The 19,609-nt window shown below is 51.5% G+C and overlaps 1 protein-coding gene across 1 annotated transcript; it reads left to right on the top strand.

Annotated features, from left to right (window-relative positions):
- Window positions 1-1,001: 1,001 nt before the first annotated feature.
- On the top strand, window positions 1,002-18,567 carry Col9a2 (collagen type IX alpha 2 chain). The gene is made up of 32 exons (XM_027399158.2): window positions 1,002-1,260; window positions 2,449-2,523; window positions 3,996-4,031; window positions 4,128-4,190; window positions 5,846-5,899; window positions 6,020-6,055; window positions 6,153-6,176; window positions 6,431-6,484; window positions 6,827-6,880; window positions 6,983-7,030; window positions 7,171-7,227; window positions 7,307-7,360; window positions 7,885-7,938; window positions 8,302-8,355; window positions 8,451-8,504; window positions 8,613-8,666; window positions 12,823-12,876; window positions 13,252-13,305; window positions 13,519-13,572; window positions 14,358-14,402; window positions 14,792-14,845; window positions 15,115-15,168; window positions 15,370-15,423; window positions 15,523-15,594; window positions 15,746-15,781; window positions 15,905-15,949; window positions 16,030-16,062; window positions 16,181-16,327; window positions 16,570-16,624; window positions 16,889-17,077; window positions 17,538-17,615; window positions 17,856-18,567. Exons 1-32 carry the CDS (start codon window positions 1,189-1,191, stop codon window positions 18,053-18,055), a joined length of 2,067 nt encoding a protein of 688 aa, XP_027254959.2. The 5' UTR covers window positions 1,002-1,188; the 3' UTR covers window positions 18,056-18,567.
- Window positions 18,568-19,609: the final 1,042 nt, after the last annotated feature.

Genomic DNA, 19,609 nt, shown 5'->3' with positions numbered 1-19,609 from the left:
AACGTGTACTCTTTAAGATGTAATTGTAGGGACCTGGAGAGATGTCTCTGTGCATAAGAGCACTTGCTGTTCTTGCGAAGGACCCAGGCTCTGTTCCCAGCACCCACACCGGAGCTTACATGACGTGCATGAATTGCACGGCCACACACGAAGGCAAAGCACTCATACACATAAATAAAAACCAATTTTTTAAAGACATAATTGTAGGGCTGGAGAGATGGCTCAGAGGTTAAGAGCACGGGCTGCTTCCAAGATCCTGAGTTCAAGTCCCAGAAACCACATGGTGGCTCACAACCATTTGTAATGAGATCTGGTGCCCTCTTCTGGCCTGCAGGCATACATGCAGGCAGAACACTGTATACATAATACTTTTTTTTTTTTTTTTTAAGATGTAGAAGGTCAAGCGGGATGCATGTGGATATTTGGGAAGGGAAGATTTGAAGGGCACACGGCCAAGGGCAGGTCTAAATGCTAACAACCTCTTGCCTCAAGGATGGAAGATGCTTGGGTTTCACTGGCGGCCTCTGGAAGATCAAACTCCTACGAAGGTAGAAGCAGGGAGCAAGAGGAAAAGGGAAGTTTAGAGGGCACAGACAACTCCTCTGGAATTGGTAGTTGGGGGCTAGAGAAGAAGGAGATGGAGAATTCAGGAGGAGGCTGGTTCAGGAAACGTTTTGGTGTGTTTTAATATGGCAGGGACCATTTTGTCTGTGGAGAGGATCCAGCCAGTCAGAAACGACCAAGTCGGGTGGAGTCCTGGCCAGGTCTGCAGAACGGTGAGCCGGGTCTCTGGAGGATAGAGGACACAGACAGGCCTGACTCAGCCAGGCTGCCAATCAGAAGGAAGGTGTTGGTCCTGGAGGGCAGGCTGGAAAGGGACTGCGATAATCTTCTGTCTTTTCACGGAGAAAACGGGTCATCGCTATTGGTCCAGCATCCCGGGATGCTTCTAGGACTTCCTAGCTGGGGCTTCCAGTCAAACTCAGAATGAAGTCCCAGGGTGGGCGCAGAAGAACCGCCCCTGGCCGGGCGGAGCTGGACACCTCCTTCCCGCAGTGCTCTCAGGTGACAGGCCTGAGCGTCCCTGCCCCTCCCCGCCGCGTATTCAGGGAGGTCCGACCCGTGGCTCAGAGAGCAGTCCCTGCGTGCGTGGACCCCGCATCCTTGCTCCAGAACCCGCCACTCGCCATGATCCTCGCTCCCGCGCCCCGCAGCTTGGTCGTTCTCCTCCAGGTGCTGGGGCTTGCCCTGGCTCAGATCGTAAGTCCCGCCGCTTCTCTGGTATCGGAGTCCGGGGTGCAGAACCTGGGTTTAGGATCCAGTAATTTTGGGACCTGCTCTACTCTGTCCCTAGCTCGAGGGGCAGCTGAGGACAGAGCCGTTGGGAGGGTGCATAGCGGACACGCAGCGGGCAGTGAGAGGAGACTGATCAGCCCTGGAGCCAAAGGGACCCTGTCCCGGGATGCTCGGCCTTGCCTTAGACAGGCAGCGTCGGGCAGGAGCTGGCGCAGGGTCCTGGCAGCAGGGAGAGCCCAGGTGGTGGCGGAGACAATGGTGGCCATTCAGTCGACAGCCGAGCCTCCGCCCCCGGACTCTCCTAAGGGGCCCGGGCTCCAGCCAGACTTCTCTGTCGCCCCACTGTGTCTCCTCTGACCGGCTTGTGAGCTCCCGTCTCAGGTCGGAGGGACGGCTGGGGGCTGGGAAAGGGATGCCCAAAGTGGGACCTAACGGGGACCTTGGGCCTGGCACTCACCTCACGCGCCAAGTGGGGCTGGCGTGGGTTGCAACTCGCTTGTGGGGTGCCAGCCTGGCACTTCTTGACCTGGGGAGGGCACCTGGCGCCAGCGGGACATCTTCCTGACTCCCGGCTGGCCCGCTGTGAGGACCACTTCAGGGAGGACCAAGCAAGAAGAGTCCCAGTTCCCCTTCTCCACACCTCCCTAATCTGCGGGCCCTTAACCCGCACCAGGGGAGGAGGGAGAGGTGCCCGTTCACCTCTGTGTCTGTGGTTGGTTAGAAAACAATAATAGTTCCAAGTGTCATGCATTGAGGACCAGACACCACCTCACACCATCTGTGATCTGAACGAATTAGGTATCTTCATCTATTTCCCACCACGACAGTGCAAGGACAGTGTTGTCCAGGGGAAGAAGTTGGCCGACCCGGGGTGCAATTGTGATTTTATCATTCACTCTGTGACCACGAACCTTTAATCTTTCTGTGTGTCTTCACCCCCCTCCGTCACTCCTAATAGTAGCCGGTACAGTTCTGAGTAGTTCATAAAATGAGTGTGATGACACACAGTGCCTGGTACACAGTTGCTGTTCAACAAACTCCCCAGGGAGTTTCCTTGGGGGAATTGCTGCCCTAGTCCGCTTCACTTTCAGGGTCTCCAGAAGCCCAGTTCTGCTCACTGTCTAAGGGCTACACCCTTGTGTGTGTTTTCAGAGAGGTCCACCGGGAGAGCCGGGTCCTCCAGGGCCACCAGGGCCACCAGGAGTGCCTGGTTCTGATGGCATCGACGTGAGTATCTAACTTCAGACTTGAGCGGAAGGAAGGCTGTCCACAAAGGAGAACTTTGTGAGCATGGGGTGGGGGATGCCTGGAAGTTTAGCACCCCCTGTTGCCAGTAGGCGGCGCCTGCAGAGACCACAACGAGCCCGTTTGTTCAGTGAAAACCCCAAACCAGCCCTGAAATGCGCAGTCTGTCATACCACCCTGCAACAAGGGCCTGCTGTTCTGTTGCCGGCCTCAGCTCACTGAGCGTCCTTATCCCCCTCCCTCCCTTCCTCCTCTTAATCCCTCACACTGTCCCCTAACACACTTCTTTAAGGTAACTGGGGAGCCTCGTGTAGACTGCTGGCCAGCTGGGGTCACACTCCAGCTCTCCCTTTTGCTTTAGCTTCTCAGCTTAAAATAGGCTGGGCTTGTCCTCTGCTCTCAGTGTGCTGAGGGTTAACTGCCTCATTCTGGAGGCTCCCCCAGGAGGTCGGCTGGATGTTTACCGTTTGGACAGACTTCTATTCAGTCTGGTGCCCCCACCCCCAAACTCAGGGCGCTGGGCCCCAGCCAGGCTCTTGCTGCTGCAGGCTCCGGAATTCCCAGGGGCCTCTCTGGGGCTAAATCTGACTCCATAGCCATGCCAGTCTCCCACCAAGGGTCCTTTGTCACATGGGAAAGAGATCCTTCTTTTCTTGAGACCGTTTCGAATCTACCCCCTTGCTGGCCCCCTTGATCCTTGCCTCTGCTGCAGTCTCTGGCTTTCCTGACCACCAGGACCACTACCTAACTCATTTCCCTCCCCTTCAGACTTCTCTAAAAGCCCTTATTATTATTTTTTATTTATTTTGTCACTTGCTTAAGGCCTCTGTTTTCCCAACTGATTTGAAGCTTAGGGACTTCATAGCTGGTACCATACCAACATCAGCATGTCTAAAATCTACTTGACTAAAATACCCCTCTCAGCTGGCTGGCTTGATGTTAATGCACTTATATTTTGTTTTGTTTTCATTTAATTTAGACAAGGTCTCTTCATGTAGCCCTGCCTCCTGAAATTCACTGTTAGACTAGGCTGGCCTTGAACTGACAGACTTAACACTTGTCTATACCCCCGCCCCACACACACACACACTGGAACTAAGGCTTGTGCTTCCACTGAATTTTGTTTCGAGCAAAGGGAGCTGGGTTTGTTTGTTTGTTTGTTTGTTTTTAAGTGCAAATTGGCTGGGTGGTGATGGCACATGCCGTTAATTCCAGCAGAGGTAGGTGGATCTCTCTTAGTTCCAGACCAGCCTGGTCTACAAGAACTAGTTCCAGGACAGCCTCCAAAGCCACAGAGAAACCCTGCCTCAAATTACCCTCCCCCCCCCAAAAAAAATCGTAAATCTCAGCACAAAAGAGAGAGGAGAAGGCTCTGGGACCATCAGCCAGAAATGTCTACATCCACCAGGGAAGCATGAACCATAGATGCTGTCTCATTAGCTTATATATTGCAGGGCGACAAGGGGCCTCCAGGAAAAGTTGGTCCTCCGGTAAGAGTTTTTTTTTTTTTTTTTTTTTTTTCTTTCTACCTTTGACTCTTCCAGTATGCTGTCTTCTGGCTAATATGTTCTGCTTCTAATTTCAAGGGATCCAAAGGAGAGCCTGGCAAACCCGGGCCGGATGGGCCAGATGGGAAGCCGGGCGTGGATGTGAGTACCTGAGGCTGGGGAGAGTCTGATTCTGGCTTCTTCACATGTCTTGTTAGAAGGCTAGCAAGATGGCGGCGCTACAGCCATTCAGGCCTCATTTCATACACCTGTGACCTCACTCCTATCTCATATCCACTCTGACTGGAAGCCATGGATCTGTGGCAGCAGGAAGCCAGAGAGGGGGCTTTGCTTTCTGTGAGCTGCAGGATTGTCCCATGTGTCTGCAGGTGTGAGGATTAGTCTCACGTTTCTGGCCTCTAGATATTACCCTGCCTTTGTGTACCCCGTCTGTGCTCCCCATATCCTCACCCCCAGCTCCACTGCTTTGCTTATCCCCTCTGCAGTTTCAACACAGCTCAGGGAATGAACATCATTACAGAGTTCCCAGGGACCGCAAAGCCACAAATTCCTGAGGACTGGCAGTCTCAGGGAGGTGGGGATAGTTATTTAGTGGAAGTACTGGGGTGGTGATGGAGGAGAAGCCTCTAAGAGTTGTGCCTGCTCTGTTGATTCAAAGGGTGTGACCAGGGCTGCAGACAACAGGGCCTCTTTAAACTCCTCATCCATACCCTGTAAGATTACAAAACATACTGCCTCACTCTAGCGTGTCAGTGCTTATGTCTGCCCAGAGAGGTGAGTGTGTTAATTCATTTGCAGTGAGAAAATGAAGGTTTTCAGAAGTTAGCAAGAACAGACATCGAGCGCATCACCAGTCTAGATCCATGTCTAGGTACCCTAGACTTGAACTGTGAGGAGGGGGCTGAGCCCATAGGTCCAGGTCTTTGAAGCCTTAATTTCAAGTCTGTCAAAGGAAGGTAATTGGGTTGAGAATGTAGCTCAGTGGTGGAGTGCTAACATCACAATTGGGCATGGTAGTACACATCTGTACCTCCAGCACTCAGGAGGTGGGGAAAACAGAGTCACAAGTTCAAGGTCATCCTTGGGAACATAGAGTTGGAAGCTACTATCTCAACAACACAACAAAAGGATAATTGCCAGGCATGGTTGTACATGTCTCTAATCCCAGCACTCTGATGGCAGAGGCAGGTGGATCTAGCAGTTCAAGGCCAGCCTGGTCTACAGAGCAAGTTCTAGGACATCTAGGACTACACAGAGAAACAAACCCTGTCTCTAAAAAACTAAATAAAAATTTTAAGGGAGGGGCTGGAGAGATGGCTCAGAGGTTAAAAGCACTGGCTGCTCTTCCAGAGGTCCTGAGTTCAATTCCCAGCAACCACATGGTGGCTCACAACCATCTATAATGAGATCTGGTGCCCTCTTCTGGTGTGCAGATATACATGGAAGCAGAATGTTGTATATATAATAAATAAAATCTTTAAAAAAATTTTTAAGGGAGAATAATTGTTTTGTCTACCTCCCAGGATTTCTTTTTTTGTTTGTTTGTTTTGTTTTTTGAGACAGAGTTTCTCTGTAGCTTTGGAGCTTGTCCCAGAATTCAAAACAGAGATCTGGAAAAAAAAAAATAGAAAAAAGAAAAAAGAAAAAAAAAAAAAACAGAGAAAGGGGAAAGGGGAAGTTCAGGTCCCTAGGCCTTCAACCAGTATGGGAAGCCTAAAGAGTCCCCTACACTTGTCCTTACCTGTGAGGTAAGGGCAGGTACACCTCAATGTTCTTACCATTTCTTTCTTCCCCAGGGTTTAATGGGAGCCAAGGGAGAGCCTGGCCCCATGGGGACCCCTGGAGTCAAGGTAAGTGGCTGCTGGGTGCTCATTGAAGACAAATTGAGGCTGGAGTTGGAGGGGCTGCAGTAGAGGGAGGTATGCACCCAAGAGGCTCCCGCCTCTGAGTCGCTCCCATTGCTTCTGCAGGGTCAGCCTGGGCTCCCAGGACCCCCTGGCCTGCCGGTGAGTAGCACCTACAAAGGTGTGGTGGAACCCTCTGGAGGCTGGGAGGACCTGCAGAGAGGAGCCATGAATCTAATTTCCTTTACTTCTATTGCAGGGCCCCGGTTTTGCTGGCCCTCCTGTAAGTTCTAGGGGGTAGGGCGGGGAGCTGGGGAAGGAGAGGAGGGCTTCTAGGGGAATCTCCATCTTAAGGAATAACCGGCATGCTGTGTTGGTGCCATGAATGGGCAGCTTGATGAGTCTGGAGTAGCATGGGCCTCATAGCCTCACAAGCCAGTCTCTGGAAGAAGAGACTTTTGGTGCCTGTCCCTACCTTGCTATCTGAGGTGTTTGACTCTGTGAGGCATCCTCGACAACTGCCCCTTTACCCCACAGGGACCTCCTGGACCTGTGGGCCTCCCCGGTGAGATTGGAATCCCAGGCCCCAAGGTGAGCCTACCGACCTTCTCATTTCATGCCCTGCATGCCGAGGCTGACAGTCTGGGGCAGGTTTTCTGGGAGCTTCCTGATTGCTTCTGGCCCACAAGGGAACTCCTCCAGGTCTGGGGCAGAACCCTCTCCTGCTGGAACCTGGGACTACAGCTAGTCTTCCCAGGAGGCTCAGGGCTGGTGCCACCTGCCAGTGTCCTGTTACTGTGAGGATCTCCTTACTCTGGAGGGACCCAAAGGGCAGAATGGATGGAACAGTGGTAGGAAGAGGAGGAAAAGCAGGGATAAACTGGGGCCCTGCAGGATGGTGTTGTGATGTGGGTGGGCTCTTCTTGCTTCCAGGGGGATCCAGGACCAGAGGGACCATCAGGGCCCCCAGGACCCCCTGGGAAACCGGTAAGTGTCCTCATCTCTCCCGAATGGCCATGTGCTCCTGAGGAAGTGGCTTGCAGTGGGGATGGGGCAGGTCATGTCCTATCCTTATATATCTCCTCTCAGGGCCGACCAGGAACCATCCAGGGCCTGGAAGGGAGTGCAGATTTCCTGGTGAGAATGTGGTCTGGAGAGACTGACAGGACTTTCTCCCCACCCCACCCCCACCCCGCCCAGGGTTTTCAGTGGGAGATGGGGAGGGTTCTGAGAAGCATTCCTCAGCTGGCCCTGGCCTTAGAGAATTTTCTTTCCAGTGTCCAACCAACTGTCCCGCTGGTGTGAAAGGACCCCAGGGGCTTCAAGGAGTGAAGGTGAAGGGGTGGCTTGTCCTGGGAGGGTGGACCAGGTGCTTGGAGGGGACCTGGGGCTGAGTTCCCTCCTTCCCTTCAGGGGCATCCAGGAAAACGGGGGATTCTGGGTGATCCTGGTCGCCAGGGGAAGCCAGTGAGTATGAGAGCTAAGCCGCCCCCCCCCCCCCGTTGAGGGTGAGGATTATGGGGAGACAACCCTGCAGATATCTGCCTCATTCTTCATACCTCCCCCTGTTCCTTTGGGTCCAAGGGACAGATTATTGAGCTGGGAGGAAAGAGGTCAATGTTATACACCAATGTCCCCCCTCCCCTTCCCTCTTCTCCCTTTCTCCCTCCCTCCCTCCCTCCCTCTCTTTCTTTCTTTGGTTTTTCAAGACACAGTTTCTCTGTGTTACAGCCCTGGCTATCCTTGAACTCACTCTATAGACCAGGCTGGCCTTGAACTCACAGAGATCCACCTACCTCTGCCTCTGGAGTGCTGAGATTAAAGGCGTGCACCACCACTGCCTGACCCAATGAGTCTCCTGTTGAGTCCCTTTTTCATGTGACATGGGACATCTTGGTTTCTAATTGCTTTGTCTGTTTGGCTGTGTTGGGAAAGGCTGTCTGTCTGTCTTGTATTTGCCTGCCAGTCTGACAGCTCTTCCTTGCTCTTAGGGCCCCAAAGGAGATGTGGGTGCCTCTGGAGAGCAAGGCATCCCTGGACCACCGGTAAGAAACACTTCACTGTTATGCTCTCTATCATTCTAGGAGCTCTTTAATGGGACCATTCATCTGCTTTGGCCTCTATAAAAGAAATCTGTGTCTGGTTGGGAGTGCCTGGTGGGGTGAAAGACCAAGACTGGCTGCAGGGATAGAGTGAACAGGACCAAGGCTGCTCACCAGAAGGCCTGGCCAAGGTCCAGGCCTGCCACTGTTCCTTTAAGTGGCTCTGGAAGATTCCTCTCTACATCTGAGCAACTTTGTACTACACAGGAGATATGGACACTCTGTCCATTTCAAAGGGGTATTGTGAAAAGGAATGGGGGTCAAAAAGGGCCATTGTATTCACTGGTATTTGTTTGTTTTCAACAGGGTCCCCAGGGCATCAGGGGCTACCCAGGTGTTGCAGGACCTAAGGGGGAGATGGTAAGGCTACAGGTGTTCTGCAAGAGTTGCTGTGACCAGTGCTCTGGCCTTCGGAGTCCGACCAGAACTGACTCACAATCTGTTCCTTTCCCCAGGGTCCTCGTGGCTATAAAGGCATGGTGGGCTCCATCGGGGCTGCTGGGCCACCGGTAAGCCTGTTCCTGTCCCCAGGCCACACTGTGGAGGTCCTTGGCTTCAAAGTGGGTGCTGGTCTTCATGGGATCATGTGACTTGGACTCTTGTATCTTCCATGTCAGGGTGAAGAAGGCCCAAGAGGGCCACCAGGCCGAGCTGGTGAGAAGGGGGATGTGGTAAGTTCTCAGGTACCCCTTGTCTGGTCAGAGCCTCTGGAGAGTACTGGGAAGGGATTATCTCCATCAAGGCTGGTGTGTGAGAGTGTGCACACATAGGTATTTATGTATGTGCCTGGCAGTCTGTGTGGGGGTGACTTCTGGGTGTTTATGGGGGTGTCTGATGATCTGTACTGAGAATGCAGTTAGCTTGCTATGTTCAGACTTTACTAGAAGCCTTGGGATCCAGTCCTGTAGCCACTGGACCCAGACAGTGAAATTCCAGCAAGTTAACCATGGAACTAATGGGATTTGGTCTGAATCCCAAGGCATCTATCACAGTCCCTTAGCTCTCTCTCTCTCTCTCTCTCTCTCTCTCTCTCTCTCTCTCTCTCTCTCGATTATAGACCCTTTTTTCTGAGCAGATATTTTTGTTTGTTTTGAGACATGGTCTTTCTACATCGTCTTGGTTGTCTAGAACTCACAGAGATCTTTTTGTCTCTGCCTCTCTAGTGCTGGCATTAAAGACGTGTGCCACCATTTGTGGTTTCTGAGCAGGTTTAAAATCACAGAAAACTAAGCAGAGTGTGGGACTTGGGAAGCCTGCAAGGCTGCCTGGGGAAGGGGAGTAATTTTCTTCAGGTTGCAGCCACTAGTAAGTTGCCCATATTCTAGTAAATAATTCCACCTAGGTACATACAAAACAACCCTCATCAAACTCAATCGATCACAAAAGAGGGAGGGTGGTGGCCTGAGTTCAGTCCCTGGAACCCACTAGAGGTGGAAGGAAGGAGAGAACTAAGTACAGAGTTGTCTTCTGATCTTCACCCAAGTGCTGTAGCATGTGCGTGCTCCATAATGTGCGCGCACGCACACACACACACACACACACACACACACACACACACACACACACACACAAATAATAATACCACCAAACAAACAAAGAGGCATGAAAGTATGAGGGGAACCCACTGTTCAGCAGGAGTGGGGGCTGGTGACAGAGAATATTAGGAATTGTGAATGTCTAAAATACATTTTATATGTGTATGAAATTACCAAAGAATTTTTAATTTTTAATTTTTTAAAAATTAAAACTATATGAGCTGGGCATTGTGGTGCACACCTTTAATCCCAGAAATTTGAAGGTAGAAACAGGTGAATCTTTGTGAGTTCAGAGCCAATTTGGTCTCCATAAGAGAGTTCCGGGCCTTGCCAGGCGGTGGTCACAAATGCCTTTAATCCCAGCACTCCGGAGGCAGAGGCAGGAGGATCTTTGTGAGTTTAAGATCAGCCTGATCTACAAGAGCTAGTTCCAGGACAGCCTCCAAAGCCACAGAGAAATCCTGTCTTGAAAAAACTGAAGAGAGAGAGAGAGAGAGAGAGAGAGAGAGAGAGAGAGAGAGATCGTGTTCCGGGCCATTTTCAGCTACATAGTAAGACCATGTCTTTTAAAAAAAGGGGCTGAAGGCTGAAGCAAAGTCAGCCTCAAGCTGTAGAGATCAAACAGTGGTGGTATATGCCTTTAATCCTAGGAGTCAAGATTAGTAATAAGCCTGATCAATAGGCCAAACAATTTATAATTAATATAAGCCTCTGTGTGCTTATTTGGCACTGAACTACTGCAGGACCAGTTGGGGGATAAATTTCCATTTATATGAAACCTTTATTTGTCTGATGAATATATAAGTGAAAATTGTCAATAGTATATTTATTAATAAATAAAATTCAATGACTCAAAAGAAGGCGGGGGCTGAAGGCCAGAGAGATGGCACACCAGTTAAGAACACTTGTTACTCTTCAGAGGATCCAAGTTTGAGTTCCAGCACCTACATGGTAGCTCACAACCTTTTATAACTCCAGTCCTAGGGGACCTAACACCCTCTTCTGGCCTTCTGGGGCATTTTGTGTACGGTGCTACAAAGCTACTATTATATTTAGCAAGAGCAAGGCCATTTATGGAAGTTGTGACGTCAGTGGCTTGGTGAATGGAAAGCCTGGATGGAGTGGGTTTAATGGAACATTGTCTACTTCCCTGTGTCACTGCCGAGTGTTAATTGGTACACTCCATTTGAAGGACACTTTGACAGTGTTTATAAGAATTCAAATGTGCATCTTTGACCTAATAATTCTACCTCAATTTTATCTTTAAAAATTATAATATTTAGGGTAGACAGTGGTGTCATATGCCTTAATCCCAGCACTTGGGAGGTAGATGCAGTTGAATTTCTGTAAGTTCAAGACCAGCCTGGTCTGCAGAGCAAGTTCCAGGACAGTAAGGGCTATACAGAGAGACCCTGTCTCAAAGAACAAACAAACAAAAAATTACTATATTTAATAATTTTTGAAACAAGGTCTTTATGTGATAGTCTTAGCTGTTCTGGAACTTGATATGTAGACCAGGCTGGCCTCAAATTCACAGACAGTCACCTGCCTCTGCCTCCTGAGTGTTGATATTAAAGGTGTGCACCGTGTGTGTGTGTGTGTGTGTGTGTGTGTGTGTGTGTGTGTGTGTGTGTGTGTGTGTTATGCATGCACACAGCATGCCTCAGCATGCATATGGGGCAGGAGACAACTGACTAGGAGCCAGTTCTCTCCTCCCAACTGTGAGTTCTGGAGACCAAACTCAGGTCATCAGACTCTCATGGCAAATACTTTTTACTCACTCAGCCATCTCACCAGCTCTTAAATTTGGGCACAATAACTTATGTAAAGGAGTATTTTTTTTTGTAAAGGTAATTTTTGTGTCACTGTTTGTAGTGGTGACAGAGTATATAAGTCACCATGTATCATAAGATATTATTCCCTAATATGGTAAACAAAGGCCCCTTTACTCTCGTGGGTAACTTCTTTTTTATTATTATTATTTTTATTTTTTATTTTATTCTTTTATTAGTTCATATTAGGAACAAGCTTGCTTCACCTGTCCATCCCTTCTCCCTCTCCCTCCCCTCCCCCCAACATCCCACCTGCCCCTACCCATCCCCCCTCAACTCCTCAGGCAAGGTAAGGCCCTCATACTGGGCCAGGCCTAGGTCCTTCCTCGTGGGTAACTTCTAAGGTAGAAAGGAAATGTGTATTACATTAACAGAATAATAAATAAATAAATAAATAAATAAATAAATACTACTGATTTGCTTGGGGGGAAAACACAAGCAGAATATCAGCTAACTGTATTTTTAATGCAAGTTTTTAAATACGTAGAAAATAGAGAGACTGCCAAAGGGAATCCCATATGGCCATGTCACGGGTTCGAGGTTAGACTTTTGCCATAACTGCAGTTTCTACACCTCCTTCCCCGTCCAGCCCACACCTCCTTCCCTCTCCCGCCCACACCATCTTCACTGTCCTGCCCACACCTCCTTCCCTGTCCCGCCCACACCATCTTCACTGTCCTGCCCACACCTCCTTCCCTGTCCCCGAGGGGTAACTGGTAACTGCTTTGCTCTGACATTTTCAAGAAATCCTTGCTCATCTCATTTGCCTCCACACACTTCTGCATACAAACTCCAAAAGTTAAAGACTTCCTCACAGAATCATATTACTATCGGAACTGGAGAAAGAGGGCTGGAGAGATGGCCCAGAGGATAAAGGTGTTTGCCAATAGGACTGACAATCTGAGTTCCATCCCCAGAATCCACATTGTGGAAGAAGAGGACCAATTCCTGAAAGCTGTCCTCTGACCTCCGCGTGTGTCCCAACCCTGCCCACACGAATGAATGAATGAATGAACGAATGTAACTTGAAAATTAAAAAGAAAATTAATGAAAGGTGCTATTATTCTTTAACATCACCAAGAAGCTAATCTATCTTTAGCTTTTTCTCGTTTTCCCCATACTATGTTCATAGCTCTTACTCAAGTCAAGATACCCCCAATGTGAAGCCCACCCATCTCCCTTGACAACTGTTTCTTTACCTAATGACCACTGTCTGTGAATTCAGGGCTCCCAGAAATCACTGCACTGCCCTCCTTGCCCAGGCACTTGGTGCTGATCTGCCCCCCTCCCTTAGTGCCAGGGCAGAAGTGGACTTCTGAGTGTCTCCGTTCAACCTCTGCAGTCTGGTTCATGTCACAAGGACTCTGGGACACAGACGCCGTGTTCTCCTGTGTGCCATTCTTTCCACAGCCATTTATGCTCAGCATTCTAAAGGTGACCGATCTCTATCTACTTTGCAGGGGAGCCAAGGTGTCCGAGGACCCCAGGGGCTAACAGGCCCAAAAGGAACAACGGTAAATGATCAGAGTCCAGACCCTGGTCCTGGTCAGTTTGTCTGCATTCTAGATGGAGAGGAAGCTGCGGGTCTGGATTGAACTCTGTGGCAGGCTGCTGGCTCTGTAACCTGACAAATAGGCTTTCTTTTCTGAAAGTTTGTTTCTTCACCTGCATGTAATGGGGAATCGAGCCACTGAGCAGTCACTCACACAAAGGAAGGGTGTGATCTGTCCCTCTTAACCCCTTCCCCAGTGGGCTACAGTTTCCTGAAGCGATCATAGCCTCTCTGCTTGCATACTGCAGCTGTCCCAGGGGCTTATGTCACAGGGAAGGTGGCTTGTCCCTATGGGTCTCCCCATTAAGAGTTTCCCTTGAACTTTCTTCCTGAACAGGGTCCTCCAGGCATTGATGGCAAGGACGGGACCCCGGGCATACCCGGCATGAAGGTGAGAGCATTGGCAGGCTTGGGCAGGGGCAGGCCTGTTCTTCCTCAGGCCAGTGAGCCCTGTGACACCAATCCTAGAGGCTTCAACACCAGCAGCTCTCAGTGTGTTTCAGTCAGGTCTCCTTGCTTCTGGATCTGTTTCCCTGCCTGCACATAGGTGGGAGCCCCTCAGGTAGAGGCTCTAATTTGTGTTTCTGCTTGTTTGTCTCTCCAGGGCAGCCCAGGACAAGTGGGGCGGCCAGGAAGCCCAGGCCACCAAGGCTTAGCCGTGAGTATCAACTAAAGCCAGGAGGGCTTCCCACAGGCAAGTTGATCCTCCTGGGCCTCAGAGCACCAGCCACCATATTGCCTGCCTCTGTGTGAGGGCATAAGAGGCTGAGGAGGTCAAACTGCACCTGAGCTCTGACCCTGTCACCATGTCACCTAATTACCACTGTCTGTGTGGCTCCTGGCCTTGATTAGGCTGGTTCATCATTTGGACAATTTTTTGTTTTGTTTTTCAAAACAGGGTTTCTCTGTGCAGCATTGGCTGTCCTAGAACTCACTCAGTAGACCAGGTTGGCCTCAAACTCACAGAGATCTGCCTGCCTCAGTCTCTGGAGTGCTGGGATTAAAGGCGTGCGCCACCACTGCGCAGCTGCAGTGGCTTTTCTATTAACATCATTAAGCCTTTGCTGGTCTCTGGCTGTCTTGATTCACCTTCTCATTTCACAGACCCCTCTCTACTACACACTTCTGGAGTTTAGCCTGTGAGTGCCCATCCTCCACCCTCATGAGGGCACAGACTGCCAAAGACTTGTAGACTTGTGTTCGCTGTATACTTTCCTCATGGACATGGAGGCTGACAGACAGACCATTGTCCAAAGCCCACTCCTCTCCCACCAGGGCTCATAGCAAGGGTGGAAAGCAGCTAAGCTCATGATACCATGGCTGGATCTATGGTTGTTTAGCTCCTACAAGGAGGAAAAATCTGGATTGGGCATGGAGGCAACATGGCAAGTGCACCCTTCTCCCCCTGCCAGGGCAGAAACCAATACCAACTTTTTTCTTTAGGGTGTGCCGGGTCAGCCTGGGACAAAAGGAGGCCCTGGAGACAAGGTGAGGAGACCCCTAAACCAGGAGACTTGGTTTTATCTGAACAAGGGAATGAGGGAGTGAGAAATGGGGCATGGCTCAAGGACTGTGAGGCCCAGTTTTCACCCAGGGCTTGACAGAGCCTAAAAACAAGCCCCTTAGGCCATACCACCTTCTGCTACCACCTTGCCCCTTCCAGCATCCTGGCTTAGAACCAGGATGTGGCCTGGAATCCAGAGGAGAAACAAATTCAGGAAAAGCAATGGAGCCCAGAGGATTTGATCAAGAACACCCTGCACCCATCCATCCCTGCTTATTTGGTTGTAGACTTTGTTCAGGGTTCCTGGGCCTACCTAAGGCTAAGGGCTGACTGGCAGCTACCAGCCTGACATGAGAACTGTGTTTTCCTGCAGGGTGAGCCGGGCCAGCAGGGCTTCCCTGGAACCTCTGGTCCTCCTGGGAAAGAAGTGAGTATCCCTCTCCCAGGAGGTTTTGGTCCTTCTAGGTCAGGCCTGACTTGAGTGTAGGGCCAGGGTGAGGCTGAGGGATGCAGCCCAAATCTAGGGAGTGTCTTGAGTCCGGTGTCCTGTCCCACTGACACAAGCAAGCCTCTTCTGCTCTCTGGACCAGCTTCCCTAATTGAAGCCAATTAGCTAATCTGAGGATGGGGACAGCTGAGCCAGGGTGGAAGGAGGAGCCCAACAGGCCTGCTGCTCACTCTCCTTTCTCCTCCCAGGGGGAGCCAGGGCCTCGAGGAGAAATTGGTCCACAGGGCATCATGGGACAGAAGGTAAGCAAGAGGTCTTTCCCCAAGGATCCTTGCAGCAGCTGGTACTGGGTCCTCTCTGACAAGGGCTCAAATGAATGTCTGTAAAAAAGACCCCTGCTGGTGATAACCAGAATGGATGGCACTTGATCTGCTAGAGTCCAGCCTGACCTAAAAGGCTGGCCCTACTGAGAGCCCAGGTGTGACCTCCTTTTTCCATTTCAGGGCGACCAGGGTGAGAGGGGACCTGTAGGGCAGCCAGGCCCTCAAGGACGACAGGTGAGCATAGGCCAGCTGATGGCAGGGGTCGGGGGCGGGGAGTGGGCTCACAACTGGTTCTTCAGTTTTTTTCATTGTTTTGTTTTCCCACCACCTCAGGGTCCCAAGGGAGAGCAGGGTCCCCCAGGAATTCCAGGACCCCAAGGCTTGCCAGGCATCAAAGGAGATAAGGTACTATCAGAAGCTGGAGAACACCAGGGACAGTGGTCCAAGTCTGAGCTGCGGTGGGCCGTGGGGTTGGGTTAGACGAGGAGGAACAGGGAGCCAGGGGGCCTCCCTTCCCTGGAGAGGACATTGCACTATGCCCAATCTCTTTTTCCAGGGTTCCCCCGGGAAGACCGGGCCCCGAGGCGGAGTGGTGAGTACTAATGCCCCAGTCCAGTGGCAGGTGTCGGGTGCCTGGGGTGTCGTGTCTGAACACACCAGCAGACCTTGCACCCCTCAGTGTCGTGGCACTTGACACGAGGTTCTCTTTCTGCAGGGTGACCCGGGTGTGGCCGGCCTCCCGGGTGAGAAAGGAGAGAAGGTGAGCGGGGCACGGGAGTGGGATGGGGAGTCGGGGAGCTAGTCCGGGTCCACCACTTCTTGACCGTGCTCCCTCTGCAGGGCCAGTCCGGAGAGCCAGGGCCCAAGGGACAGGTGAGCCCCTCCCCTTTCGCCTACACGGATGCCATCCTCCCTCTGGCCCCTTCCTTTCCCTTTTCCCTACTCTCCCCTCCCTCTGGATGCCTTCTCACTCCACATGGTCCCATGGCAGCAAGGAGTCCGTGGAGAGCCAGGATACCCTGGCCCCAGCGGAGATGCGGGTGCTCCAGGTGTGCAGGGCTACCCCGGGCTTCCCGGACCCCGAGGACTGGTGGGAGATCGAGGCGTGCCAGGACAACCCGGGAGACAAGGAGTGGTGGTAAGTGGACCCCAGGGCTAGGGAAATCTCTAGGAAGGATATCTTGGGGGTGCAGCATATTGCCCAAAGCTGGGAGTTCCCAGAGGCCCCCTGGCTGCGCAGAGACTGGCCCCAGATCCAGAGAATGGGTGTGGCACATGCTAAAAAATTGCTGAAATGCAGGCGGCGTGTGGCGGTGGGTTACAGGAGTCGCTGGATCTGGCAGCCAGGGCTCCTTCATGAATTGTATCCGTTGCTCTCAGGGCCGAGCTGCCAGTGACCAGCACATCGTGGACGTGGTGTTGAAGATGATTCAAGGTAAGGGACAGGCTGCAGCCCCTCCCCACAGCCCACTCCTCTGCCTGGTCACCCTTCTCCATCCTCTACAAGTGAGGGTCTCGAACCCCTGGTGTGCTTTCCACTTCTGCCTCCCGGAAACTGTGGAACTTCCATAAAACAGGGCCAAGGGAATGGGAAGCTCAACGTTGGCCTTTTCTGTCTGCAAGCTTAGGGGCCAAGACATCAGGATACCCTGTCTTCTCCAGGCTCATCTCAGGCCCTTCTTCCTTCTCTTCCCTTTAGAGCAACTGGCAGAGGTGGCTGTGAGTGCCAAGCGGGAAGCCCTGGGTGCAGCCGGAATGGTGGGTCTTCCAGGACCTCCTGGGCCCCCTGGATATCCTGGCAAGCAGGGACCCCATGGGCATCCTGGCCCCCGAGGCATTCCTGGCATCGTGGGAGCAGTGGGTCAAATTGGCAACACTGGGCCCAAGGGTAAGTGCTATTTCAGGGTTGGAGCTAGGCCAGGAGATTGGGTCACAGGCAGCTTGGTACATAGTAAATGCCAGTTCTTTTGTTTGTTTGTTTGTTTGTTTTCCCAGACAGGGTTTCTCTGTGGCTTTGGAGGCTGTCCTGGAACTCACTCAGTAGACCAGGCTGGTCTCTAACTCACAGAGATCTGCCTGTCTCTGCCTCCCAAGTGTTGGGACTAAAGGCGTGTGCCACCACCACCCGGCTAGTAAATGCCAGTTCTTATTGGACATTATCCTATAATATACCTTATATGATACATAATCCCAAATTTTACCTGGATCTCCCTGTATCTAACCAGCCCTCTGTTGCCATTTCCAACTTTCTCCAGTAGTATCCTGGCACAATGGACGTGTATGAAACCAATTAGATAGTGGAAGAAATTTTTCTCAGTTTGAGAAAAGACATTCCTTTTTGTCTGCAGGAAAGCGTGGAGAGAAAGGCGATCAAGGAGAAATGGGACGTGGGCACCCCGGGATGCCGGGGCCCCCAGGAATCCCAGGTAACATCTTGGTCCAGTGCAGCCACCCTTCTGTCTCTGAGCTTGGGGGATGAATGTTTCTGGGTTTTCTGCATGGAAGCCTGGCACTCAGCCAAGCTGGAGCACCTAGGAGTGTCTGGCTGGGAGCTGGCAGCTAGGATTCTGAGTTGGGCAGTATCTGTGCCTTCCTTCAGTGATTGATATTCCTGGCCTAATTTTCCCTGCCTGAACAATTTCCCAATGTCTCACCTCTCCTCACAGGTCTTCCTGGCCGGCCTGGCCAGGCAATCAATGGCAAGGATGGAGACCGAGGATCCCCAGGGGCTCCAGGAGAGGCTGGCCGACCTGGCCGGCCAGGCCCAGTAGGGCTGCCTGGTTTCTGTGAGCCTGCTGCCTGCCTGGGGGCTTCAGCCTATGCCTCTGCTCGCCTTACAGAGCCTGGGTCCATCAAGGGGCCATGAGTAAGCAGCCAGGACAGAGCCTCTTAGCATCCTGGGATCCCTCTGGGCGGACATGCATCTCAGTTCCAGTCCAGGAGGCTAGGTTTCTCAGGACCTTGTCTGGAACCCAGGCGTCCTGAAAACAAGTTCAGTGAGGGAGGGGCTGGAGAGGAGAGCACCAGAGTAAAGATGAGGCCAACAGAGAAATTGGAGAGCCCACCAATCTCGGGGGAACAGGGTGGCCTTTCTTCCCAGAGTACCAACTGCCTCTCATCCATTCCTTTCTGCACTGGCCAGCCCACCCTCTGGGCAGGTAGACTGAGGCTTCTGATGGTCCTCATCCCATTCTTACTGTCTGGACTTATTTTTCCTGGGTGTCTGATGAGGGTGAGGACCCTGAGTTGGCAATCATTAGGCCAGCCCCACTATTGCCTTTCTGCCTCCCATCCAAGTATTTAAACACCCACCCCCTTGTTTCTGCATCACTATTTGCCAGCCCCCTTTGCCCACACTCATTCTGGCCTTTGTGTAAATAAAAGTTCCCAACTTGGTTACAAAGTGATTTCTTGTGGATGAGGATGGGAAGTTGTTTCTGGATCTCCACTGCTTGGGCAAAGTGGCTAAGGGCTCACAAATGGAAGGGGAGGTTTGGGCCCTCGGCCTGGGCACTTTTTAAGTCATGAGCATAGGGATGGCAGTCCTATTTGAGACACTTCTGTGGTGAGAACCTGAGGGTCGAGGCAGGGTGATGATCCACCTGGTAGCTTTGGGCAAACCTCTTAAGTGTCTTTTTATAGTGGTGACAAGGGCTTAGCCGTGCTGTATGTATAGGAGTAAAACCATACTCACTGGGTTGCCAGGGACGTGTCTCTGTCTCTCTTCCTCCCTCCCCTTCTCTCTCCCTTCGTTTATCCTTTCCCTTCGTTTTGACCAGGTCTCGTGTATTCAGGCTGGCCTCAAACTTGCTATATAGCTGAGGATGACCTTGAACTTCTGAGTTTCTGCCTTCTGCTGGGATCACAGGTGTGCACCACCACATCATTTTTGTGGTACTGGGGGTCAAACCCAGTTCTTCATTCATTGCCTATTAGGCAAGCATCCTACCAACTAAGCTACATCCCCAGTCACCCCCCTCTCCCCCGCCTGTCTCAGTGGCCTCTGTGTGCTAGCTTTGGAGCAGGAGCTTGGTCATCATTCTGTCGGCCAGCCAGGAACATTTGAAATTAGATGGGTTAGTATTGTTTTGCGTTTTTTTTTTTTTGTTGTTGTTGTTGTTTTGTTTTGCTTTTGTTTTTGGGTTTTGTTTTTTTTCGAGACAGGGTTTCTCTGTGGCTTTGGAGGCTGTCCTGGAACTAGCTCTTGTAAACCAGGCTGGTCTCGAACTCACAGAGATCCACCTGCCTCTGCCTCTGCCTCCCAAGTGCTGGGATTAAAGGCGTGCGCCACCGACGCCCGGCTTAGAGGGGTTAGTATTGTGATGAAACCCCATGACCAAAGCAACCTGGCTTATGTTTGTTTGTTTGGCTTATGCTTCCACATCAGAGCTCATCATCAAAGAAAGTCAGGACAGGAATC

Source organism: Cricetulus griseus, chromosome 2 (assembly GCF_003668045.3).
Source record: "Cricetulus griseus strain 17A/GY chromosome 2, alternate assembly CriGri-PICRH-1.0, whole genome shotgun sequence".
Classification (NCBI taxonomy): Eukaryota; Metazoa; Chordata; class Mammalia; order Rodentia; family Cricetidae; genus Cricetulus; species Cricetulus griseus.
This window is presented reverse-complemented; position numbering and strand designations above follow the sequence as displayed.